This window comes from Drosophila grimshawi, unplaced genomic scaffold, assembly GCF_018153295.1.
Source record: "Drosophila grimshawi isolate 15287-2541.00 unplaced genomic scaffold, ASM1815329v1 contig_1377, whole genome shotgun sequence".
Taxonomy (NCBI): Eukaryota; Metazoa; Arthropoda; class Insecta; order Diptera; family Drosophilidae; genus Drosophila; species Drosophila grimshawi.
In genome coordinates, this window is record NW_025062900.1 from 4,745,108 (window position 1) to 4,773,022 (window position 27,915).

Consider the following 27,915-nt stretch of genomic DNA (forward strand, 5'->3'; position numbering starts at 1 on the left):
TTTTGGCTCTGCAATTCGATAATCGAGTGTGTGGCTTAGTAAATCAGCTCGAATGTGATGTTAAAAAATTAAATATCTTGTTTCAAATTGCTTCTAAACATAAATGTGTACACTGCGCAACTATGGCAATCTAAGAAGCACAACTTTTAAATTACATTTTCCAAATATCATTTTCATTCTCATTACCGAGATGATATTCCATTTAAATTTAATAATTTGATTTAAAGATTTTGCATTCGATTCGCTATTTATTCATTTTCCTTTGGGAGTACCGTTTTCTCTTAGTGTAGTAATTTCATTTAATTCAATTGACATTCCTTTTGGCGCCATATTTAGTTTAATTTTGCAACTATGTGTAATTATCCCACGATTTTGGTAAACATGATATTTAATTATACATTATACTCAAATTAATTTTTATTTGACTCTCGTAATATTTGGCTGAATTATAATGAACGTATGTTGAAGAGCTGATTTAATTAATGACAGCTCGAAAGCGTTGCCATTCAATTAAATATACATTCAACCCCAAATTATGCTCCACATATTTACATCTCTAACTCTTTCTCTCTCTCTCTCACTCCCCCTCTCTCTTTTTTGCATACATGCAAATTTCGGCTTACTAACTTAATTATATATTTTAATAATTTTGTTTAAATAAAAGCTTAACTGTTTCGGCTAACACACAAGTTTCAAGTAACCAACAACATTTTATATTAAATATTTTTGTATTCATAATTTTTGATTAAATATTTACTAAGCCGATTTAATGCTGAAGCTTTTTTGTGGAAGTTGTTTAACAATTGTTTGTTTATTGCTTGAAAATAATTAGATTATACAATCAGCAGATAACGATTGTTATATATGCTTCTTTTATTAGGTAATAACTTGATTTTGAAGGTATTCAAACCAAATTTAAGCCTGATTTGCCAGCAAACCTCTCAGTGAGTCTAAAATTGTTTTATTTATGTTCTTTTTATTTCGAACATCGATTGAATATTTGTAAAAGTAATTAAAGTTTTTCATTCAGATAAAAACTTATATTACATTTTCGAACAACAATTATTTAATTCAACATGCTATTTATTTATTTTTACAATAAATTTGTGCTATGCATTCAGCATTTGCCACTGTTTTTGTTGTTGTTGTATTCATTCTCAATCTCAGCTGGTTGGATTCGATAATACATTTCCGTTTTTAATTAAAGTTTCAGTTGTTGAAACATTTTTCAAAAAGTTGTTTCAGAAAAAGTTAGTTTTTGCTTGGCCTCGACGACTACAACCAACTATTTGCGGTACCCAACGCCCCGCGTCAATGTCATTAACAGGTGAAAGTTTTCAGCAGCGACTGTACACCCACACACACACCCCCCCACACACACACACACACACACACAGACAGACACACACGCCCACTAATATAGAGGCATCATTATGTGTGTATCTTAGCAAGAAGCAGACGAACAATTGTAATTGCGGTTCATTTGACAGTTTTCATTTAGTTTTCCTTTTTTTTTTCCATTTGCTGCATTGTCTTCGACGGACAGGAAGTGGGTTGAGAAGGGTAGGCGGAAAGTGTGGCAGGATGTTGCCACTGCTGCAGTTTCATTATTAATGTTAACAAAGTGTTAAGAAGTGCATTAAGCCAAATGTTAACTGCCACAGTCCAAAAGTTAAAACTACAAAACTTGCGGCTGTAAATCAGCGCAAGAAGAAGAAACGAAACAGCCAAAAAAGTTGAGCTTCCTCAAAAGTCTGATGGAACGGGGACGGGGAGGTCAGTTGTGAACATCTGGCGCTGATTTTTAAGGCCACGCTTGGGGAGAGATTCGCGGCTTAATTACAATAAAATATTTAAAACACTTGGTGGCTCCTGGCTGCGCTTGCCAGCTGTTTATGGGCCGAGCATTGACTTTTACGACCTGGCACACATGTCGGAAACGTAATTTGATAGTTATGCCCAACCCCAACACCCTTATACTACCCCCAGCAAAGAGCCCCCAACAATATGTGCAAAAAGCAGGCGCGCAGCATTGTCAAAGTTTTAACCAAGTCGCATGAATATTTAGTTGCGTAATGCGCCAAAAACCCCGCCCCTCGCAACTCATTTTCTTTATTAAACAACTCCCTTCAACTCCCCACACCGCCCTCGCACTCCCCTATACGTTTATCTTTAATTTGTGCGACAAGCTAAACAAAACAATGGCAAACTCAAAACAATGGTAAAGAAAAGAAAATGCTAATTTTATTGACACCGCCCATCCAAAAATTCTGACAGCAAACGCGGAAATTGAAGAAAGGTAAGCGCGGTTTGCGGGTGAGGTGGTAAGGGAGGCAGGGAGGGAGGGAGGTAAGGAGGAGGGGCAACAATTTACGGTAGCTGGCTGGCAAGTCATTAACACATTTGCGCAACCCAGTTGTATACTATATAGTATACGACAGCCACGCCCACATCCTGTGCCTAATTAACACGTTTTGAATTGTGAATTTTGAAATGCGGCATCAACAATAAGAATAGGGGAAACCCGGGAGCAAGGGTGTGCTCCGTTAAGGGGTGGCGCTGGTGTAAATGTTATGCCAAAAAGGATTTAGTATTAAGTAAAACAACAATTGAGGATTTCGCTGATTATTGCAATGAATTTCCAATACCCTAACCAAGTTTGCTTGCAGAGCAGAATATTTACAACTTGTTTTTTATTATTAATGTATTCTAAGTTATATATCCAAATATATATATAAATTGAAATAATATCATCAGTAATACATATTATAAAATAAACTACATAAAACATAAAATAATATCATTAATTATAAATATTCTATTACAAATATGCCAACTTATTTCTTATCCAATTTTGTATTTCTTACAGTTGAGTATTAAATATATTCATAGGCACTGAAGAAAAGTAATAAAATAAATATTGAATTTATTGCATTTTATTAAATATTCACATATTTTAATTATTATACTTTATATCATTTAATTCATAGCTTTTGTTTTATAACATATTTACGAAAATCTTTTTAAAAACTGAAAAAAGTCAAATATTTTATGGCTAATAATAAAAAATTATGTCAAGAGAGAGTAAGAAACAAAATGCTAAATTTAAAGTTAAAAAAATAGTTTCTAAATTCGTATAAGGTTTTGAGTGACAAATAAAATGTTTGGGATCACAGCCCCAGTTCCATCCTGAGACAAATAATTTAATATCGACCTGACGCAGGTTCTATGTAAATAAGCAAACTGCCTGTTAACCGATAAAAGCCCCCGATAAAAATCAGTTAATATCCTTTGCCACAAGGGTAGAACAATCTGTTACCGTATTGATTCCTGCTCTGCTGCCGTCACTTTGACTCCTGCAGGACCTTTTTTGAAACGGTGGGTGTGGAGTTTGGGAGGTTCGCTATTCTGGGCGCAACCTTGAAGGTGTCAAAATAACATATTTTTGCCTTTTGATGGAGGGGGGCGCGAGCGCCGAAATGGGCGTGGCAGTTGTTAGGCACCAAATGAAATTAAAACGCGCATAAATTATATGCTGAAGAAGCGGTACCCGAAAAACTGACGACGAACATAAATCGCTGAATATATTAAGACATTTTGCCGGGGCCTGTTAATTTCTTGGCATCAAGTTTTGCATACTTATTTCTGGGTTGGTTACTAGGGGTAGGAGTAGGGGTAGGGGGAGAGGGTGTTGGGTGTAGGGATGACTACATAATTGCTCAATAGTGTGCAGCACTTTGTGTAAGCAATTAAGACGATTGTGAGCGGGTGGGAAAATTTTTGGCTGTGATTTATGTGTGTGCTGCAGATACGCCCAGTTCTATGTATGTGTGTGTGTGTGTGTGTGTGTGTTTGGGTGTGTGTATGGGTTGCATGTCATTTGATTAACTAGAGTTGTGGTAGTTGTTGCTGTTGTGGCTGCTGCAATTCGCAAGAATTTTAATTTCAGTCTCAATGCCGTATGTTTAATGTCAAGCAGCTGCTGTCAGCCAGCAAATTAATTAAAAATGCTTTAAATATATAAACTGTGAGCCAATGTTGCGAATATAAAACCCCAGCAACAAAATATTATTAACTCAATGCGAGCTGACAGCTGAGCATTACGCGAGACTTTTGTCATTAAAAATCTGGTCGAAAAGGGTATCATGTGCAAGGAACAGGCAGAAGATTAACCAACCGGGAGATATAGTAAAAATATATATCTATGCCACCCATTTCAGTCAGATATCTTTTGCATACATCTAGATTTTTACAAGACAAGCAGCATTTTTTGTTGATTTTATTGATAAATATCGATTGACGACTCGCAACTTATATTTTACAGGTTATGAAAACTGGAATATAAAAGATATTTGAATTGGCTACCTGTCTTTGTCTTTGATTATTGACATATGTGTGACTGAGTGTAGTCTAGGAAACTGGAAACTATAAAAATATATCGATATCATTGCTCGTTACAGGTTGGTAAATCACCCTTGCTTTGCTTTGCTTTGCTTTTTTTTTGCATATTCTCTGGCCAAACTTGGAAAAGAAAACAAAAGAAGGAAGTGCTCGATGGGATATTTTATTTTACAGCTCTCGCTCGTCATCAAAGTTCAAACTGCCTGTCGTTATATTTTTTACCCACGCTGCTCGGCCCGGCCTTTTTATATAAATCGAAAAAAGTTTGTAACTCAACCCTGTGCCGGTTTGGGGCCTCGGCTTTTAGCTGTCGTATATTTTATGGCTAGTTGTAATGCCAAGTGTCTGAAACTGAGACGCAGTGAAAGTATCTCTCTCTCTGTCTCTCTATCGCTCTCTCTCTCTCTGTCTGTCTGTCTGTCTGCATGTCGCAGGCTCCAAAGTGGCCAAAGTCATGAGTTTGTCAGTTGTAAAAGGCCAAGAAGGGGGTGCTGGGAGTGGTGGGCAAATAAAAAGACATCGAGGCTGGCAGGCAGAGCAGCAGCAACAGTACAGTGAAAATACCTTTACAAATAATATGCAAGGCAATTTTCTTGGAATTTTTCAATTACATAATGCAATTGAGCAAAATTGCAGCAGCGAAATTGTAAAGAAAAATTGTGTTGCATATAAAATAGATAAATATGTTATTTTATATATAAGTGCCAGAGGTTATTTCATATCTTTGATTTCAATGCTGGCAGCTGAATGAAATATTAATATATATTTGAGCGCACAAAGCCGAGACTTATTCCAATAAGCCAAAAGAGCTCTTTGCAGTTAAAAACATATTTTGCTAATAAAATTGTTAAGCAAGCAAAAGTTGCCAGCTTAAATTGTAAGATGAAATCATTCTTAAAACTCAACTTGAATTGTATTTGTTTTTTTTTTGTGGAAACTATGAATGACTTTGTTATATTTAAGTTAGACAGGTTAAAATTACTTGCAACTTTTGCTTGCCACACACCCAGTAAACTGCTCCGATTCGCAGGGCATGACCCGAATTCGCTTTCAAGAGTCTTGACTGTAGCTAACAGCTTGCTGCTGCTGCTGTTTTTTTTTTTTATGACAACTCAATTTCGAAATATATTTTAGTTTGTCAGAAGCAATCGCTTTATGCTCAACAATCCAACTCACACCTTGCAACTCAATGCTGGCACCTAGAGCAATCCATGACCTGATCTATAACCAGGCCAGGAGTTGTTGCTTGTTGTTGTTGCTTGTTGTTGCTTGTTGTTGTTGTTGTTGTTGCTTGTCGCACACAAAACGCATAAATTTATGTCAAAGACTCGACGAAAAAAAAACAAATTTATTTGGACTTTTTAACAACTTTTTGCGAATGTGCAGTTGTTGCTGTATATGTAACTGTAACTGTATCTGTTTTTGTAACTGTAACTGTAACTGTAAATGTATATTTGTATATTTGTATATTTATGTGTGTTGTGTGCTGCCTGAGCCAAAAACTTGCCGCACACAGTTTGCAAATATTTTTTTATGTGCATATTCTGAAAAGGGGTTTTGGTTTGGTTTTGGGAACACATGTTTCTGACGGATGCTTTTTTTTCTCCTTTGGCATCACAGAGGTCTTTTGGGCTTGCAAGCTGCTCTTTTTGACCACTTTTGTTGATTGCGCCAAAAAAGGCAAAGGCTAAACGGGGAGACCAAGCTAAGCTTACTTAAAGGTTGCTCCCACACACACACACATAAATACACGCACAGTGCGTAACACACTACCCCACTCCCCCCTCCCACTTCCACCCTCTCCAACCAACGAAAAAACAAATGGAAAATGTTGTCAACCACACTTTGGAGAGGCATTTTAGTTAAGTGGCAATTGGTGTAAGTGGAGCAGAGGCACGAGTTTAAACTCGGCTAACAGCTAACAGTAAATACGACAGCTGGTCACAACTGTTGCGCCTATGTTGACAATGCAGCAGTTGTTAGCAACATGTTGCCAAAAGAGAGCGGAACGAATTGGCATTGAAACGCCGCAGTTCTCTTAAATTGAATGGCTCGGCAAACATGAAACGAACAATGCGATTCGAAATTGCGAACAGATTTCGCCTCGTTGCGTGACCCACAAAAAGTTAAACAAGCCCAAAAAAGTAGGCAACGTTTAACGGAGATAAAGAGAGCGATTAAGAAGAGTATGCTGATTTTGTAATTTATTTACTTTGTTTATATTTAAATTTACTTATTATACAATATAGAAGATTATTTATTTATTTACTTTCTTTACGTTTTTTACTATTAACAATTTTATCATCTAAATGAGCATAACCAAATAGAATAAATATTGTCAGATTTTTATATATCTCCCATCAAACACTAACCTATCACAACAAGGGGCATGCTGCCGCAACATTTGAGAGCGCAACAATGTTGCCAAGCGCGCTGTGCTCTCTTTGCTCGAAGGCGGCGCAGGCGTCAAGGCTACACTGGCAGCTCGTGAACGAGCTTCGGGCTGGCCACGAAGTGCAGCCGACTAACGATCGGGTTGTGCGTCTAATTCTTAGCTTCGGCTTTAAAGCTATAACAAAACTCAAATTGTGTTAGTTGGTAAGAAGCAATCGGCGGCAACGGGCGGCAAAGCGGATGCACAAGCCGAAGTTCCTTTAGCTCAACGTTCGTCGTTTATCGTTTATCGTACGCAAAACGCGCGTCTTTCGCCTTTGAGTGTGTGTCTGTGTGAGTGTGCATTTTAGTGTCCATTTTGGAGCTAATGAAAAGCCTACTGTTGCCTACTTGCAGGCGGCTGGCGGTTAACGCGTTGCTCATGTGTGTTGTAATTATGCAAATAGCTTTTGGCTTGAGACTCATCTGCAAATTCTCACCAAGAAGAATTACAGGACAGGACAGCAGCAGCAGCAGCAGGACCTCTATGTGTGTGTGTGTGTGTGTGTGTAGAGAGTGTGTGGCTAGCAGCTGCAAATGTGGCACTCAAGTGCAACTGTTAGGCCGACCTTGTCGTCGTCATGCCACATGTATATTCATGCCGGCACCCCAACAACAAACACAACAACAACAACAACATAAATAGAAAGTGGGCCAACTGTAACAGCAGCAACGGCAGCAACAACAACTAACATGTTTAGCACAATTTTAAGGCTAAAGTTCTGCAGCAGTTTTGTTGCTATATTTTTTTTTTACACGGGTTCTGTGTCAGGACGCCATCGCCTTGTCTCATTTGTCAAATTCTTATAAAATTCTATGAGTTTCTTTGTTTGTGTTATTGTCGCAACTTGTTGTCCTAGAGAGCAGCAGCAGCAGCAGCAGCAACAATCCGAAATGTGTATAAATTGCAAATAAATTCATTTTTATTATTCCACTCTGACAGCTGATTTTCGTTTGTCTTGTGACACACATAAAGTGACCAAAGCATTGTGTTTTTTTTGTATTTTATTTATATTTTTATTGTACCTTTGCTTTGTTGTTTCCGGCTACCTTGCGACAATGTTGACCTACTCCACATTGTTCCATTTCATGCTGCATGCTTTTTGGCGCGCTGCCCTTTGAATCTATATATATATTTATATATATATATATCAGTTAGAACTGTGCTCAGCGAATCGAGTTAGTTTTGTAAGTGCATTCGGAAAATATGAAATGGTTTTTGCAAGGCTTCAATTGTCTGCGAGCAGTTTTATATTTATACAGTTTTTACTTATGGTTGTAAGACTTTAAAAAAAAATCGAATAAAACGTTTTAAAATTGATACAAAGGAAAAAAAATTAAAATAATAATGTGTTTATTAATCATTTATTAAGTTAACAAATCGTTTATTAGTTAATAATTTATTGCAATTATTTTTTAATTAAATAATATATTTATTTTAAAAATTGAAAATTGATTTGGCAGACTCTCGAAAATCTTTGAACAATCTATACGATCTGCGTCTCGCGACAATTGGAAAAACTGTTAAGAAAAAAACATTAAAAATCAAAAATATTTTAGATAAAAGCAAACACAAATTGTAGGCCTTACAATATATGTGTTATCAGTTAATTTACGTTTATTGGACATGTTTGGAAAATCCATTTCTTATTAATTTCGCAATTCTCAGGAACTTTGAAACCTGAAAATCCGCTTTGGCTTCTTAGCCATAACTTTTGTTATTATTGTTGAGGACGCTGCAAAGTATGCAATAAAATATTTGTGTGCAAATTATTCAAAAGAGGATTTGAACTTCAAACAAAAAGAAACGCTGTAATTGCATATTCTAAAAAGTTGCCTAATGTGATTTCCCAAATGAAATTTTCAAGTCCTCAAATAATATAACAAATTCAGAGTGCTCTCAAATATATAAGAGCAGTTAACAAGTATTTTTCACATATGAAAAGAGCTTTAAAATTGTTCAATAATACGGAATAAAATGTTCACATTTCCTGAGATTTATTTTTAATGATTTTGAGAGCCAATCGATTTCATTATTAATGAGTACAAAAGGATAAAAAGGGGACAAGTGTTATTTGGCAAGGAAATTGTATTTTGGTTTTCTGCTTATTGTAGTTTGGTTTTTGGTTGAGTTTATTGTGGCCCAATAATGCTGTTCTAATTGTTGAGGCAAAAGGTTTGGTTTACCGGTCCTGCAGACAGGCCATGGCTAATAAGTTAACAGCACGCAAACAAATTTAGAGCTAGAACATAGCCAGAACAGGTGAAAGGAAGTGAGGAGCGGCTGGGAGGAGGGAGATGATGGAGTCAGGATACAAGCCAGTTAACATGAATAAGACATTAGGCAGCAGTTTACATGTGTACAAGTCAGAATCCTGCAGGCATAGACACATCACACACACACACACACACACAAAGAGTGAAAGATATATATATATATAACGTATGTGTGTAGACACAAATAATGATTATTAACAAAATATGTTAATTTAATGTCTAGGCGTATCTGGAATTATATATCACTGCCTTTGCCTGTGCACAGAAGAACTGAGAACTGAGGACGGAGAACTCAAATTGAAATGTCTAAGGCTTTAAATATTCATTGTGGGCTTTCTCTTTGTGAGTGTGTAATAAGTGTTCCTTGCGGCACGGTACATTTTAATCAATTTAATTGAAACATTTCAATTATAAATCAGCCAGCCTAAAAGCTGCTTAAAACTCTTCACCCCTCTCTCTCTCTCATTCGAAAATAAAATACAATGTTATGAAATATTTATACTCGTTGATAAAAATATTAATAATGAGAGCAAAAATGTCCATTGTCGCCAAAATAAAGACAATGCATTAAATTGCATTCGTGCTGCAACATTGAAATGCCATTGCCAGTGCTTGTAAAACTGCGAATCAAGTCGGATTAATAAATTGCGTAAATATCAATTGAAAAGTGCGCACAGCTGCCGCCATTACAAAAAACAGCAAACAACAACAACGCGCAAAGCCACGAAACACACAACAAACAAACAACAACAACAACAAAATAAACCAAAAGAGAATTAACAATATAGGAAAAGTAACGAAAGAGATAAAACAATAACAAGTACAACAAAAGCAAAAGCAGCATCAGCATCAGCAGCAGCAGCAGCAACAACCAAAAACCCACAACAACAAAGAGCAAACATGACAACCATAAAGCTCCTCATTATTGGTAAGTTTTATCTCACAATTAAACAGCAGCAGGAATTACAACAACAACAGAGACAACAATCATGGCAATTACAACAACTACAAAAGCAGCTGCTGCCACACTTCTGCCATGTGTGCTATTTTTATTTTATTGTTGTCTGGGCACACAACAAGTTTTTGCCCCGAAGCTGAACTTTGTTGTAGACATGGCAAACGCACATATGAACAATTTAATTTTATCATAAGTGTTTGCAGTAAGTGCCTGCTAAATACGTTTACAAACATATAATAGCAGTCGAGTTAGCGCCAGCTAACAGATTAACAGGAAAAATCAACTGAACAAAGTTTTTGATTTGATTTACAAAAAATAAATTAAACTTCTGAAAGCTTCGTGGAATTAAGTGTTTGTCAAACTATTTGCCAAAATGGCCGACTAAATATGAATATTTTAAAATATTTACTATTAAGTATTTACAAAACAGAAATTAAGCAATATTTATATTTTAAAAAATCAAAGGATATTGCTCAAAACGAAGTGGAATTAAATGTTTGTCAAACTTGCTAGACTAAATAGAATATTTACAAAATTAAAAATATAATGGATTTACTGACCAGAAATTAAGCAATATTATTCTGCAGACATTTTGTGAAAAACGTTTTTAGCTGCAATTTGCCATTGTCAATGGGAGTTTTTATATGTGCAAATTGTCAGAAAGTTGCTCAGCTTTGACACCAGAAACTCAGTCATGCATAGCTTATGCATTTCAACTAAAAACAAAATTTAACAAATTCTGTTAGCAGCTGCATTGTCTTCTTCAAGCATTACAATATATATATACATATATATATATATTTAGATAATGAAAATGACGCAACTTTTTATTTATTACATCGAGTATTTTGATTTTATGGAAAATATTATTGCCACGCTGTGTCCAGTTTGGCATTCCGTATTTATTTATTTGGTTTGTTGTTTAGTTCACAATCATCTGCTTTTGGCAGCAGAGAAAATTATTGTTCAGATAGTTCAATTTGGGGGAGAATAAAATTCAATTTAGAGCTCAGCTCAGAGCGAACTAAAAATGCTTATTTTGTAAAATCAAATTAAAGAAATAAAATGAATGTATGTATTAAAATTTTCGACGATTTTGCAGTAAATTTGATCACAAAGGTTTCAAGCCTAAGAATGTATAATGTAGAATTTGCTTTAAATGGAATGGATATTTAAACAAAGAAATAAATTAAAATATGGCATATTTCATGTCACAGTGCAAGCGATTCGAAGTGTGAAACCAAAGCCACAAAATAAGTTAACAGACCAAAGAAAATTATCCATTCTTTGATTTACGGACTTATCGTTATTGCACAAAAAATATTTTGGCCACATGATAGTAATTCAAACATTGACCAAAAGCAATAATAAAATCTAAACTGCTTCTGCATGCATCTGCAGAATTTATTTACTATTTATGTTATGTATTACAAATAAAACAGTTTAAATATCATAGTATCAATGTTAATTTAGTATATGATAAGACAACCTTTTGCTTAGCATATATTCTACACTGTATTCTTGGTAAGTTGTCCTTATTGCCTTGGATATTCTCCTATCTGGCTAAGGGTCTTTGAATTTTTTTATGTTTCGCTCTTGGTTAACTTTAGAGACTGTAAAATTTAAACATGTGGCCAGTGTTTAAAGCTATTGTTACTCCACAGATTGCACTTGAGTGTGTTTTTCTTGCTGCTTCTTGCGTTGGGTTTTCATTTTATGCGCGCTTTGGGAAATTTCACAATGCCATCGAGTCGGTGGGCGTGACGCAGCTGATGGGGTATGGAGGTGGCGTGAAGTGGCATAGGAGGCAGTGGGTGGAGAGCCCGTGGAGGGGGGTGGGAGGCAGTGGTTATGACCGCTCCCCAAACTCCAGTCGGTTGATGAGTGTGTTTTGGCTGCGTCCGGGCATGACCATAAACAAGACATGTCGTCCACTCGACAACGTTGCCACTCATCATCACCGACCTCATTCTCAGTGTGCCCCCGATTCACACGCCCCCGTTTCCATCATCTTCAGCTGAACGCCACAAAACTCAACGCCGCAAAATTTGTTAACAATTCATTTCCGCGCTTTGGGCTTCATAAATTGCTTTTATTAGCAAAGGCACAACAACAACAACAACAAAAAAAGAACGAGGAATATAAACCAACTTTTGCCTTTCTTTTTTTCTCATAATTCTTTTTTTTTTTTTTTTTTTTTTGGTAATAATACACTTGAACTTTTGCATAGCAAATAAAAAGCGTTAAAATGCGTGCGACGAGAGGACGAGAGGGGGAGAGGTGTTTATGTGGGGTGGACAAGGTCAACAAAGGGGAGCAAAGTGAATGGGGGAGGAGGGAGTTGGGGTAGAGGCGGGGTTGGTCATGAGCTGTCTGAAAATCAAATTAAAAGAGACGCCAGTTGGTGGCGCCCTGTTTTGCCCGCCAGGCAGTGACAAGTTGTGAAGTGGGACGTGAACCAGGACAACAAACTGAACCAGGACGTGAACGTGAACGTTGGACTGCTGACTGCTGACTGCTGGAATACACCTCTCTCTCTCCCTCTCTCTCTATATCCCCTCACACACACACACACACACACACACACACGGTCGCTCTCGCTCTGTCCAAGTTGTTGACAGGCACGCAGGCAATAAAATTCAATATTTCATTAAAACGCACGTTACGCATACGCAGCGTGCGCCGTTCACAACATACACAGTGAAAACCGCAAACTGCGTCGTTGTTGCTGCTGTTGTTGCTTTTTATCACACGCAGCGTCAAACTGGCCCAACGTTGAAATCCGATTTCGTGTTATTAGCAACGGAGTTGCCAACCCTGCACACAGAGCTTCATCCCCAACCCCTGACTGACGCACACATACACACCCACACACACACACACCCAAACGGCATGTCGCTGACCAAATGCGGAGCTGAAATCGTTATACAACTGAAGTGGAGCCCGGCTACAGCTGCTCATACTGCTGTTCGTGCTCCTGCTCCTGCCACAGTGTTATCCTTCGCATTGAAATTGAGTCGTTTGGCTGACTGGCTGGCTGGCTGGCTGCCTGACTGCCTGGCACGGGTTTTAGGCGGCTGCGACGCTGACAGATTATTTGCCTTATTATTCATAAGGACTAGGGGTCGCAAGTGCCACAGTGGCAGTTATTCATTACATTACAGAGTTTTGCAAACAGTAAAAAAAAGGAGAAGGTACGTTGAGTGCTTGAAAAGGTTTGCCACACAGTGTGGGCCGCCAGGGGCGGGGGTCAAGTAAGTTAAATGCTGCAGTACATAACTCAATTAAAATTGCATATCTCAAACGCTGTGCGCAACCCTTAAATGTGTTTGTGCAAAATCGAATTATAGAAATGGAATACATGCATAAATAAAATTGTAGCAATTTTGTAGTAGAAGAGTAAATAGATTTTCTAAATACAATTTATACAAATACAATACAATAAATACAATAATATATCATAAATTGTCATTTTAATAGTATTGTCTACTAATTGTCTACATTTGAAGTTGCAAATTTACTTGAATTAGCAGAGGCCCAAAGAAGCTATGAAATATAACAACAATAAATTAAGTTAAAGCATTGATGGGCCAAAATTGCTACATTTCAAAGTTATAATTAATAAAATATTAGTGCTTTTGTTTGCTGAAATTCGCAATAATTGAACTATTGAAATTAAATGATCATCTACATTTCAGACAACAAAATTAATTTCTTTTTTAGCGGCTAAATTACGGCTATAACTCTGTATTGAAATGATTAAAAATGCATTTACATTTAATTGCCTAAATAGATATATTTAAATAAAAAATACAAAATGAAATAAATTTTCTTGAAACTTGCAAATTCGCATTATATTACCCATTAAATAATGATTATACCTCGACCAGCATCAATTGTAACGAGCTGTAAATTCCATTTAGCACCGTGTCGCCCCGCCAACTTCAGAATCTTAGCTATTTGAATTTACTTGGATTGTATTTTTTTCTTTTTTTTTATGGAATTACGTTATCTGAAATGTGCTTTTATAGGGCACTTGAATAGTCACGAAACACTTGACTCGATTCTGACTCGACGCGTTGCGTTATTTAGCTGCTCATTTGGATTTATTAATTGCGCTCGGGCATTGTGCGTAGCGAGTAAATTAATTAGCAAATACTTGCCTTAATAATCATTTTAATGGAATTTGTAATTTAATGCGACTAACGAGAGTTTTATGTGTGATTACGACTGCCCCCAACCACTTACCACCTACCACCTACACCCTACTCCACCCCGCTTACAACACTGCTATTGATTTTTTTCTGTCTGCAAAGTAAACCAGAGCCGCAAGCAACATCAGAGCAGCAGCTGAAACAGAAACCGAACCAAAAAACCAGAACCAAAAGCAAACCACAATTTATTTAAGCGGCTTTAAATATTTCAACATGCCAAGTTGCCAAGTGGAGCCGATGACGATGCCATCAATGGGGGCTTAAGGGGGTCGTCTTTGGTGGGGTTTCAGTTTCGTCTCCTTCTCTCTCTCTCTATCTCCCTCTGTATCCCTCTCACTCTCTGTTTTTCTCTCAGGTTGGGTCACTCAACTTTCGCCCGGGCCGTCGTGGACAGTCAATCACTTAATAAAACTTTTATAGCATGCCATTAATTGATGGCGCTAAATTCTCAGTGCAATAAAATATAAAGCAAATTCGAGGGTATCGCAGGAGACGGGAGGTGTACATATAATTGGAATAATTTTGCTGCGTGCGGCGAGTTTTAGTTTGTTTTATTTTATGTGATTTTCCGTTTGATATGCTAAATATCCCCAAAAAGTTGGCCATCAATTTTAAAGGTTTCAATTATGGGCGGAAAGTTGCACAAAATCTGCTATCGAATCTCCAAAAATATCAATCTACAAACACAGACACAAAGTAAATTGAGGAGGGAGGCTTCACAGCTCGTATTGTGAAATATTTTCCAGTAGATTGCAAAAACAGAGAAGCAAATTCAAAGCTTAGCAGCTGCAAACTAAACACACGTAAAATTTGCTGAAAATGAAATATTTGGCAGAAGAGCAACAAATGCAGCGAATGGAATAATGTGATATAAGACTCAAATATGTAAGGGATAAATTCAAGATTTTCAAGACCACAAGTATAAAATCATACATGCACAAGTAATACGGAGTGTGTAATACGTGCCAATGTGTGTGTGTGTGTGTGTATCTGTGTGTTATCTTTTAATTAAACATGAATGAGTTGTGTTGCCTTCCAACTGTTGTGCGGGCCAGCAACTAAACAGAAATCGACTCAACATCTTCCAAAAACCAGCCAAATTAATGTTGATATTTTCAAATGAAATTTGATTGCCTAAAATTGTTTTCTGATTTCAGTTAATGCTGATTAAAATAATTAATATATATTGTGGTAGTCTTAATGCAATGTGACCAATTATAGCTCTTCTGAGCCTACACCTCTTCAATCAATCCTTCTTCCACTGATTATAACTATTTAGTCTACAATTTATTGTTAAGAGACCGTTGCATATTCTAAGTATATTCTGCACTTGCTTACTTAAGTCGTGTTTGCTTATAGCTTTATTTTAAATTTAAGCACATATTGGAATTCGGATGTATCTACTTTATATTACTTTATATATACTTATGTGACTAATATGACCAATCGTAAAAGTTTCTTGGCGAACAAACACTGCACACACAAAGCACACATATCTGTCTCTTAAGCATCCCTTTTTACACCAGCCCCAACAAATAGTCCGTCCACCCAGGCTTAACTAATCCCTCATATCGTCGCATCTTTCGCACAGGTGACGTTTTGGGGCCAAAAAGTTTTTTGTGTTTTGTCTGCTTTTAAGCGTTTCCATGCACTAAAATCAAATAGCAGACGTCGCCGCTTGTGACATTCATGCCAGACCAGAGTGCAGAGACAGACACTGAGATACAGACAGAGACAAAGGGCATCAGCTTAGTTCTACATGAGTCAGCTGCTTCTCCCCTAGCACCGCCCCTTGCCGAGGACAGGCGACATGGCTTGAAAAATATGAAAGTTGCTCCAAAATTTATAAGATTGCCAGCACGCCTGGCTGCGACTGCGACAACAACAAGAACAACAACAGTTTAAGCTTCAGTTTCAGTTTCAGAATTTAGTTGAACTTTCAGCTTCAGTTGCATACACAGAGCACGTCGGCTATTTTTGTCGCAATAAAAACGTGGCTGGGCCAACGAAAACAAAAATAATCTGCAAATAAAGAAAGCAAACAAACATCATATCCATATCTAATTGAAGCGGAACCTGTGCGAGGCAGAAAAAATCGCAATATCCAAATATAACATCAGCCAACAATGTTGAAATTAATATGGAGTAGACAGCATGACAAAATATATGCCCAATAATTAATGTTTAATTAAATCTGAAATGCAATATATTTCTGAAATAATATTTATAATGATGTTACATATGGGCAAGTTATAATTTCCGTAAAACGCAAATGAACAAATAAAAAACGCCGAAGATTATATACCCTTGGACACAAGACATTTAAGCTTTTATCTGGAGTTTGATCAATTTGTATGTTTTTGAACATTGAAAATAGTTTTAATATGTTTTCTGTTCAGAACTTTATGATGAACAATATCCTCCAAATATGTGGAAAATGCTAAATGCTTTACGTTGCTGATTTTATGTTATGCTGACTCGGACGGAACAGAACTATAAATATTTTCGATAAAATTTCACCAGAAAGCATTAAAGTTGATATATAATGTTGAAGATTTTAATTGCTTTATGCCTACTATTATTTAATTAGTTTTTAAAATGTGTTTCCATACATTTTAATACATTTTTATTGCTTAAGTTTTAAATTTGTGAGAGTCGGGAAGACATTAAAAAAAATATATATATTATATGCATATATATTATGCAATTGAAAACTAATGAAAAAGACTAAAATTTTCGGCATGCTAATAAATTTCTGCTGTGGCAGTCATTATTTAAACAGAAACTATCAAATAATTCAGATTATATTTGAAGCTTCTCTCTTCGAGTGGCTGACCAAAAGGAACACAATATTCAACTAAGCCAACATATAGTTTATATTTCACTTGGCTTGAGTCTGGCTACAACTGCATTGCTGGAACATTACATGTTGGCTCACAAGAAATCACACATAAGAAAAAAGCTGAAAAAAAATTACTGCTGCGAAAACAAATCAAAAAATCAAATGAGGATAAGCAAAAAGCAAAGCCATATAGAAAAAACCAAAAACAAGAAGAAATAAAAACAAAACCACACAATCACACACAAAAATGTCCTTTGGGTGCAAAATCGATTAAAGGCAGTGCAAAACGAGCAGAAACGGAAGCCAATCAGCAGAGAAAATACGGCAAGGACGAAGCAAGAAGAGGCAGGATTTTAGCTGTATCTTCAGCTCTCCTTCAGTGTCTCACCTGATGCTGACATGGGAATTAGTATTTTGGAGTGCCTTGGATTGCTTACACATAACGAACCAGCTGCTTGAAAGGCGCGGCGTCTTCATCCTTGTCATCATGAGAGCCTTGCGAGAGCTGCCTAATAAGCCGTCTAAAGCGTTCATGCCGAGGCTGATGCTGAAGCTGAAGCTGCTCTTGATGCGGATGCGAATGCGAATGCTGATGTTGATGTTGATGCCACATATCGCCAATTTGCGCCCACTGTGCAACAGCATTAATGCCAAACGAGAATGTGTTTCGCATTAGCAAAAGAATTTCACAACGTGTGTGTGTGTGTGTGTGTGTGTGTAAATGTTTGCTCTAGGGAATCCGTGGAGAATGGTGGGCGTGTCTACTGTAATTGCACGCCAATGTACGCACGTAACTGCATATTTACATATCACTCGTCGCGAACACTGACAACGAACAGCGGCGGCAACAGCAGTAGCAGCAGTGGCAGCAGTGGCATCAACAGCAGCGGCACCAAGTAGCAGGGGAAAAAGTGAATTAAAATAAATTAAAGCATGCTTTCAGGCGGTGCCATGTAAATAATGCAGCGTCATTTTTCTCACAGCGAAATGGGCGTGGCAGCAAGCGTCTTTCTCACTCACAACCGCACACACACACACTCACTGATTGATATGTCTGTCGGGCTGGCAGTCAGTCCTTGAGTCTCCACGGATCTTATCCGCTCCATTGCCAGCCAACCAGTCAGCCAGCCAGTATGTTGGCCCCGTAGGTGTTGAATCATTTACAGAGCGAGTGCGTTTCTCGTTTCTTGTCAACGTCCTCATTGTCAGCTGCGTTGATTGCGCCAAGTGGCAAGCAGAGACAGAGACAGAGAGGAGAATTATAAAAACAACAGCGAAAACACAAATGAACAGCCATCTATTGTAAAGCAAAATTTAAATACCCTTACCACTTCTGCCTTCCAACTACTCACATATTTTCAGGAAAAGTAAGCCAACGATTCATTCATACAATAACTTGATATTAATCCATTAAAAATGAGGAATATATTTTATAATGATTAATAATAATTATAATATATTTGTGAGTCTAGTCTCAAAGTCTTTCTGAACCAACTGATCTCAGAGACTATTATTGATAAAGACTCCAAATCTTCAATATAAATTATTGTATGCCAAACGCGGATCAGGTTCATTTCATTAGCCTGCTACTATTTTGTTTGTTAAAGATTGACAGCTAATAACATAAATCTATCAAAGCAATAAATAAGATTATAAGCATCCGCTCAAAGTGTATGCCAAGAGCAACAACTACTGTGAGTGGTTGCATTCTGATTATTGTAGCTGTTTGTGGCATGCCACGTCGCACTCGCAGTCAGATGACCAGAACACACTCCATCGCCTCCATTTGCAAAGTCATTTCAATTAGATGCATTGATTGTCTGGCAGCTGCTGTAAATATACTTAATGATACTGAGATTAAGTTGAAATGCGAGTTCAGTGAAATGTTTTCTTGAATGGCTGGGTTTCAATTAGACAATTGTCAAGAATTTCGAAATGCAGGTAAAGTAATTCAATTAAGATTACGATTGGTGTGTGCGAATAATTGATTATTCTGATTAATTTTAATTTTAAGTAATTAGTCTGTTTCAGTGTACATATTATTTATATTACTCAACATTACTTAAACTTACTTGCACTTTATTTAAATACTTGAAATGCCTTATATAATATGCATCTGTTAATATACATTTAAAATATATGAAGACCTGTTCATGATTTGTGTTACTTTACTGGTTAAGAACTTAATGCTCGAATCCAAACAGAATTTATGCAAAGACATCATCAATGAATAATTCAAAAGAATTTTATTTTGCTTCTGCTGATGCTGGTGCTGCAGCAAATCATATTATGAGGCAACACAGCCACTGAAATGCATAAGTCAAAGCTAACCAGAAGTTAAATAGTTTAGTTGAATACTTCGAAATGTGCTTGCTGTTTTTGCTTGGTGTTCTTGTTGTTGTTGGTATTCATACTAAGGGTAAAGCATAATGTTAACCAAGTTTCGCCTTGGTTACCTTTGTCCGGTTCTGCAGCAGCAACAGCTAGATAAACCATAAAAAGTGGCTGCAACTAAGTGTACCACAGTCATCACCTTCCACCCACCTTAGAAATGCCATAGGAGCTTAGCATACATACATACATACATACATACACATACCTTTACATATATTTTGATACATTTAGAGAATATTTGCAATCTAAGAAATAGTTTTGCATTTTAATCTTTAATTTTATAAAGGAAGTTTAATGTGACTGGCGGAAGCATTTTGGTAGAAATGTGACTGTTTAACAGGTGAAGGTTTCCAATTACGATCCTAAAGCTAATAAATAAAATAAATATGATAATAATATATAAATGAAATAAGTTCATAAAAATCTGAACTTTGTAGGAAACAAAACGTTATCTACTATCAGAAATTTCACTTCAAGACTCCATAATATTATTTAGAATTTTTCTAAAATTCGAAAACAATCTAGATTAAATTCAAACGAGCACGAAAAACTCTATTCAAGTGCTTAAAGACCAAGAATTGAAAAAAAAAACAGATATATTTAAGAAACTAGGAAAATAGTTTTCTCGGCAAAAATGTTATTCTCTCAGTGTACTCATAGTTATACATATGCAGCACTTGGAAGTCTCTGTCTCCCACTCGCTTTTCTGTCATGTTGTCAGCTGTGTTTCCGGCTGCTTGTTAATCCGCACATACAAATATTTTGTATACGCTTCTGATAAACTAGGTGAGTTTGCCGTACTTGTTCTTGTTTTCGCATTGTTGTTCTGTTTTATTAACCCAATAACAAAGCAGGCCCGCGGCGATAAATGTAAGTGCTGCTGCCTGCAACTACTGCATTTGCAACTGCTGCAGCACTGCTGCTAGGCAACTTTAAGTCAAAATGCCAGCTAAATGCGGGTCGTCGCTTGTCGCTTGTCTCTCGGATTTGTGTGCCCCACTTGCCAGTGACAAACAGCAGCAGCAGCAGTAGCAGCAGCAGCAGCAGCAGTAGCAGCAGCAGCAGCAGTAGCAGCAGCAGCAGCAGCAGCAGCAGCAGTGGCAGCAGCAGCAGTGGCAGCAGCAGCAGCAGCAGCACCAGCAGCAGCAGCAGTAGCAACAACAACAATAATGCCCGAGCAACCTGTCAACTGCAGCTAAATCTGACTGCAATCCTGCATATGCCATCTCAAACCGAAACCCCCGCAGCCCACTCACAGAGCCACTTATCTAACACCTTTGACTTCATTGCAGCAGCTTGCGCTTATCTGTCATGGTTACCAGTTGGGATTTTAATTAGCGCTCAGAGCTCTCGCATGGAGCAGCTCACTCATTTCCAGCTTACACACATCCCTGCTCAACCTTTGCATGGCATTTGCCTGCTCGTTCGTTTGTTAAAACGCTGCCAGCATTTTATCCCTTTTTTTCCTTTTTTTTTTGGTTTTTTTTGGTTGTCCTGGCAACGACGTTGACACGCGCTTGTCTGCTCATTATCCAGTATGAATTTTTCATAACTGCAACGGCACCAATTGAAAATTTGGAACCTTTTTTTCTGCTGCTGTAAGCAGGCTTTTATATATAATTTCTTAAGCGCGTGACCAGCAAGCTGATGCGGCAAGGTAGCGTTGCCTGCTGCAAATTAGATTTGGCTCGGTCTGTGCAAACTCCATTGAAGTGTGCCTTCTTGCTCTGTGGCTTAACTCCGAGTTTAACCTTTCGCACTTCGCCCTCTCGCAAGTTGTTAACTTGCCTGCAGCACCATTTTTTATTTTCTTCTTCCTCTACATTAAATTTTTTTTATATTTTTTTTAGATGGTCTTTGTATTACATTTGCTGGGGGCAATCCTTCTCGGTGCTTTAAGTAGCCACGTGGCGCTGCATTTTTTATTAGCATTTCGCACGTTTTCAACTGTTGGTCTTCACCTTTTTTTTTTTTGCCAGGTGTTTCGCTTCTGAAGAATCGCTCAAATTATTGTCGCATTGTGTTAGTGTTAGAATGTAGAGTATTCCATTTTTCCTTGACACATCTAAGACGTGCACAGGATTAAGTAGGTATGCTAGGTACACAAAGGTATTCAAAATGCGAGCCGATTTACATTATTAATATTATTAATTTTGTAGAAATATTTGCCTATTTTTAATATTGCTGAAGTGATACTGTGAATATTTTAAAATTTAATATATATAATTAACTATGCTTTAATTATAATTTAATAAATTACTAAGTAATCAACTAACTGGTCCTGGCTTTACTTTACTTTTATTTTTTCTTATCTCCTCTTAGCATAAATCTTCTTTTAATTACTTTTAATTACTTTAGCCGCTGCTATTGCCAGCTAAGCCCTCGAGTACCAGTTATTTAGTTAGCGTTTAGAGCATTCTCTAGTCTCATTATGAACTATTATTTTCTGCATTCTAGTTGCACCGTTTTTCATTTAGACCCTTTTCTGCCATCTGCCTGGGTGCACATAATATCTCTGGTTGTGCAAATTACGACGCTGAGTTCTTGGGAAGAGGCCTGCAACATTACTGTTGCAACAGTTTGAATCCTTTTGCTTGACGCCGCCTTGAGGCACTTGCACTTCTCTTTTGTTGTAAGAAGTGATGAGAGCAACAAGGAAAACAAAAAAAAAAAAAGAAATGCTTGCTAAATCTAAATCTGGTGCTGCTGTTGCAGTTACCGCTGCAGCTGACGCTGTGGCCGTTGTGGCTGCTTTGGCAAACTTCTTGGACCTGGGCTGGCACTTTTGTTTCGAGTCGCTGAGCCGTGTCCTTAACATGCCTTCGGGTTGCCAAAGCCAACGCAGACGTTGGTTGCTCTTTCTCCATCAGTAAAATGAGACACCACTTGGCTTGCCCCAACTGCTTCTATCGCTGTTATTGTTGTTGCATGAGTGGCACTTTTGCATTGCATAGACAGCCGGTTCCTGTTGTCAGCTGTAATTGTTGTTGTTGTTGTTTATTCGCGCAGCGTCAGAGTTGCATTGTCAGCTTTTGCACCTTGGTTGCGTCAGCGACTGCGGCTTCTTAGAAATTCATTTCGTCGCTGCATTGTCGTGCAAAAGTTTAATTACGAAAGGCAAAATGCACTGTCGCGGTAACCATCTCTATTCTCACTCGTTCTAACTGCAAATAGTGAATCCTTGGAGCAGCCTTTTCCATCGCTAACCATTCCGCCATTGCACTTTCACCTCAGCCTTTGTCTTTGCATCCTCTTTTAATTTTCCTCGACGCCGCCGACGCTCGCAATTTCGCTTCACAAGTTTTGCTCATCATAAAATCGTGTGGCAAAAAGTCCCCTTTGACAGTTTTAGATGCCGCTGCCGCTGCCGCTGCCGCTGTCGTTTCATTTTTATTTTTCATTTTTTAATCAGTTCCATGCATCTTGCGCCTCGTTGGGTTTTGAAACGCTTTTGCCAAACACTTCGGGCCATGTTCGCGTATTTCATGTCTGTGAACTGAGCCCCATATTTACATTGTGTTCAGCTTCTTCCTTATTATGGTTTTACATATTGGAAGTTCAGTTGTTTGTTATTAAAGTTGAGTAAGTGAAACTTCGCGAAAGTTTCTTTTTAGGTTTTGCGTATGTCGTTAAAAGGCTATGTACATTATAAGTACATTTTAAAATGGTAAAATTGTAGTTTAGTTTCGATTAAAAATCTGGCTTAGAAATGTAATATTAAGTTATTCTCTAAAAAGTGTTCCTTTTGAAAATCAGCTCACTTTTCACTAGGTTGGGGCTTTAAAGATATTTCATCCGTCCAGATCTTTTTGAGAGTGTAATTTCAACAGGTAAACGAGATTTTTTTTTGGGCTAATTTGAAAAACGGTTTAGTTTTACCAACACATATATTCTTGCTAGGGTCAAATTTTTTAGGAGCCACTCCCTTACGTTCTACAAAGCCTCAATTTCGTTCGACTTGACTCAACATATAATTTGTAAATGGAGATCTTTCAGTTTTCATCACTTCACAAGCGATTACAAACTTTTCAATTGTAAGCTAAATCTACATAATTTATCTCATGTTAGACGATGCAAAAGATACTGATGTGGACTTCAGTTCGCACTCAATGATTATCATTTGATAGGCAGATGGTAACAAGACTAATTATTGTTGCACTTTGCAACACTTAACCTGCACTTGTGCACGAGCTAATATATGTAGCGAATTGTGTATGTCTATAGATCATTTATTGTTCAATACTTGCGGCTTAATTATTTAAAACACAAATGTTTACAATAGACAGATAGAGAGGGAAATAATGAGTGTTTGAGTGTGAATGGGTATCAAATGGAATTGATGAGCTTAAGTATATGTCAACATAAATTGCAATCACATAATATTCCATTTTGCTCATTCGCATTCATTACGCGTTATTGTTGTTTGGCTCCGTGTTTTTAATAAATTTTAAATAAACAGACAGCGAAAGCATCCATTCGATTCGATGCGATTCGATTCGATTCGCTTCGCCTCACTTCGAGAGAGAGTCGCACAACTGTAGATAAATATTTGCATTAGATGGCGATACTTCGATGTTTATAGCAGTTGTGTTTGTTTTATAAATTATTGACACTTTATTGACAGCCAGCAAAAGCAACAAAAACGCTGACGATGAAAACACAAAACAATGTGCCATAAAACAATGCCGCATAAAGTTCATTATGTGCTCAATGCACAGTGGAACAAAAGCGACACACAGATTTGCGATTTTATTGCTGATTTTTGTGTTGTTGTTGGGGCATCATTGGCTTAATTTACCTTGTGCAAACTGCTCACCCACACTTTGCTCCAACTCATCGCCCTGCAAAATATTAAATCCAAATAAATGACACACATCCAGGCAACAAACGAACAAAAAAAAAAATGTTATTATAATTCAGAAAAATAAGCAGACAGAGAAAATGGCGCATAAAATATTAAAGGGCAACTAATAAATAAAACATGTCAAAAATGGATAATAACGCCGGTTCGAATTAAGTCCATTTGACACCTTTGTTTTTGCCACTGCCAGCAAATTGAATTTGTATACCTTTTACAGGAATGCGAGTGGGGTTGTGTGGTATTAAAACCTTAGAGTGCTTTGTGTAATGACGTTAATCCTTTAAGTATATTTTATTTACCCTAAGCTGCGTTTTAGTAGACATTTAGTTTGATTAATTCCTATTTCTAAATTATTGTGAATCCGATTACAAAAAAAAAGAAGGAAAATAATCTAGTTAAGTAAAATTGAAGACTTAACATTCTGACTTTTAAGCATAAAATTTGCTTAAAATCATGTAGAAAAAGTCATCTTTTGATATTTGACTTTATATCTATCATTAATTTATCCAAATCCTTGACATTATTACATATGAGATCAGATCAGAGTATTAAACTTGTTTACAACTATCAGCAAGGGTAACAAGTCGTCGCTTATCCACAGTATTATCTTCTTTTTAATTATTATTTTTAATATTTTCGGTGCACGTAGAAATGTTTATTACTCGAAAAAAAAATATAAAATTCTTTAATTGACAAAAATAATTAAAAAATATATTTGAGTGAGGGCATGAAAGAGAATAATTTGATGATCTCAAATGTATTAATGGGGCAGCAACTTTGAGATAATCAACATAAAAAAGAAACAGTTATAACTGAATGTTGCACCATGACTTAAGTCAAAATGTCCAATATTAAAATCTGTATACATATATAGATATGCCAATAATTGTTAAATATAAATGAGGCATCAACGAAAATATCACACACGAAACTCTACTCAAATATTAAAACTTTAATAGAAATAATATCCTGACAATTAAATGTCCATTGTTTATTTAAATCGTATCGAAAATACAAAAAAAAATTAGGGTAAGGAAACCCCATAATGTTGCCATGGCAAAAGCACATTAAAATCAGCGTCATAAGCCACATTCAGGAAATTCGTTTCAATTTGGCTGAGCGTGTTTACTGTTCCACACACATTCTCTGTACATTTGCTGTATGCCATTTAATTTTTATTTGCTTATACACGTCCTACGAGCACGCTTCCCCCCAATCAACCCTGCAACCCGACAACCCTCCATCCCTTTATTGTTGGCAGTTGTTTTGTTTGGTTTTGCAGCCGTGCGTCGACGATTGATTTATATCAATATCCGACAACCATTTCATTATGTAATATTCCGCGAGCCGATCGGATGCCCAAATAAATAACACAACAAAAAAAAAACAAAAACCAAAAAAAAACCAGTTAAATCTGTTTGCATTAATTAAATGCACACTCACTGATGTCCACATATGCATTCACACACACACACACACACACACACACAAATACACACTGAGATTCACACACATAAAGCTCAGCTTCAAAAGGTACGAAGTACATTTGTTTTAATCGCTTTGGCTTATTGATCACGACATTCATACAATAAATATGGCTAGCGAATTATTGAAATGCGTTAACAAAAATCAGTTAATTAAGCCATACAGTTCGACGAACAGATATCCTGTAATCTAATAATAGATCAAATGCTGTCAAATGTTAGTTTAATTTTCATACTGATGGGAAATCAATTACAAATCATCAAACTCATTTCTAGGGACTCTGTTCTTAATCAAGAATATTCAAAATATCGGAAATCGTATGCCCAAAATAAACTACCCCTTTGCGGTGGGGCTCACAATTAGGGGGCATTAAAAAAGGTATCCAGAAAGGCATTAAATTGTCATTAACTGAATACAGTCAAAAAGAGAAAGCTATTTAAAAAAGCTGCCCGACTGGAATAAGTAAGGGTATGCTTAAAAGCAAACGGAGAGGGGGCATAATCTGAATTTCTATACAACTAGCACATAATTCATACCCAGCTCACTCATACCCAACACACACACACACACTCGCATACATAAATCGTCAATAATGCGTAAATAAAACACAATTTGTCTCAATAAATTTTCAATTAACGTTGAAAAATTTGTTGCCCGAAAGCCGCAGCGACAGGCAATAACAAAAATAACAAAAATAACAACAATACCAACTTATTGTCAGCGCATGGTGGGCGTGGCACGGCAGTCTGTCTAACTGATTGACATGAAACAAATCAAAATTGAAATGTAAATGAGGCAAAAGTACAGCAAAGCACCACAAACCAAAAGTGGGTAGTGCAAAAATCAGCATAGCTAAACGAACAGGGGTGTTAATCGAGGAGGGTGGGGGTGGGTTTGGCTGTTTGTATCATCGCAGTCTGGGCATGCCAAAAATAAATGCGCAGTGCTGAAAAGTATGCCATACAAATTGTGGGCGTTGACTCAATGATGGATTTCGTGGAAATTTGGGGGGCCCAAAATGTACAGAGACTTTTTTAACAATAACGAAGTTTCCAGATTTATCGCTTACAATTTTCTTATAATAAAAAGCTTATGTCTGGCAGCTAAGGTACAATATTTTAAGTGTTTTAAATATTGATATTTCGAATAGAATTTTGGTGCAGGTTACAAATTTAATGAATTGATTTCAATATTTGTTCAATATGCTTTCCTTTAAGGTACTGTTGCCAAATAATATTGATTAAATTGCTTGTTTCCGGTTTGACACCTGGGAAATAGCTTTGGGCTTAGGTCAATCAACGACTGAAAGACGACGACTATTCCGGAAACTAATAAAATTACTTTGTAAGCTTAATCAGAAGCTATTCACATATAATTTAATGCTACAGAGTCTTAAATGTTGTTGTCTACTTTATTATAGCAACAGAAAATTATTGAAACAATATTTCACATTTACAATTCCCAATTCGATAAGGTTCTTCAGAAATCAACTAGCATACTTCTAAATGAACACAACTATATATGAAAGTATGCTAATTGATTTCATTAATAATCAATAAATAAAAGCTAAAAAAACTATATCGATTTCAGAGTTGTACGAAATCATTGTCGTATTGTACTGAATGTTACCAATTTACATATTTTACAAATAAAAAGTATAATATAAAAATATATATATAAAAAGTATGGTTGGGTTATTTATCTGAGTTATATTTATACTGTATAAAGTGGTTATTTTAACATACAAATATTGTTGAAGTATGTAAAATTGCACACACTTCATTGCTTCAGTCAGAAATAAAATTGTTTATTATGAACAGTTCGTCAGCTATAACTAAAAAAATATACAAATTGTGAAATTGTTTTTTTTTTACCATATCAAAATGCATTTATAAGGGACCACCACAGAATTCAAGTGGGCAAATGTAGTGCGCCCAAAAAAAAGAAGAAATTACAAACAAGACAAGAGAAATACTGTTTCTGGCAACTGAATGAATTTGGCTCCCCTTCAACCACTTTGCATGCAATTGATGCGCCTGCCTTCTCCCTC

General features: G+C 36.7%; 1 protein-coding gene across 1 annotated transcript in view; it reads left to right on the forward strand.

Annotated features, from left to right (window-relative positions):
• Nucleotides 1-10,011: 10,011 nt before the first annotated feature.
• LOC6570606 overlaps nucleotides 10,012-27,915 on the forward strand; it is a 111,682-nt gene continuing 93,778 nt past the window's right edge. The window contains exon 1 of the mRNA XM_043214727.1: nucleotides 10,012-10,039. Coding sequence (XP_043070662.1) covers nucleotides 10,012-10,039 — 28 coding nt within the window. The remainder of the gene's footprint in view (nucleotides 10,040-27,915) is intronic.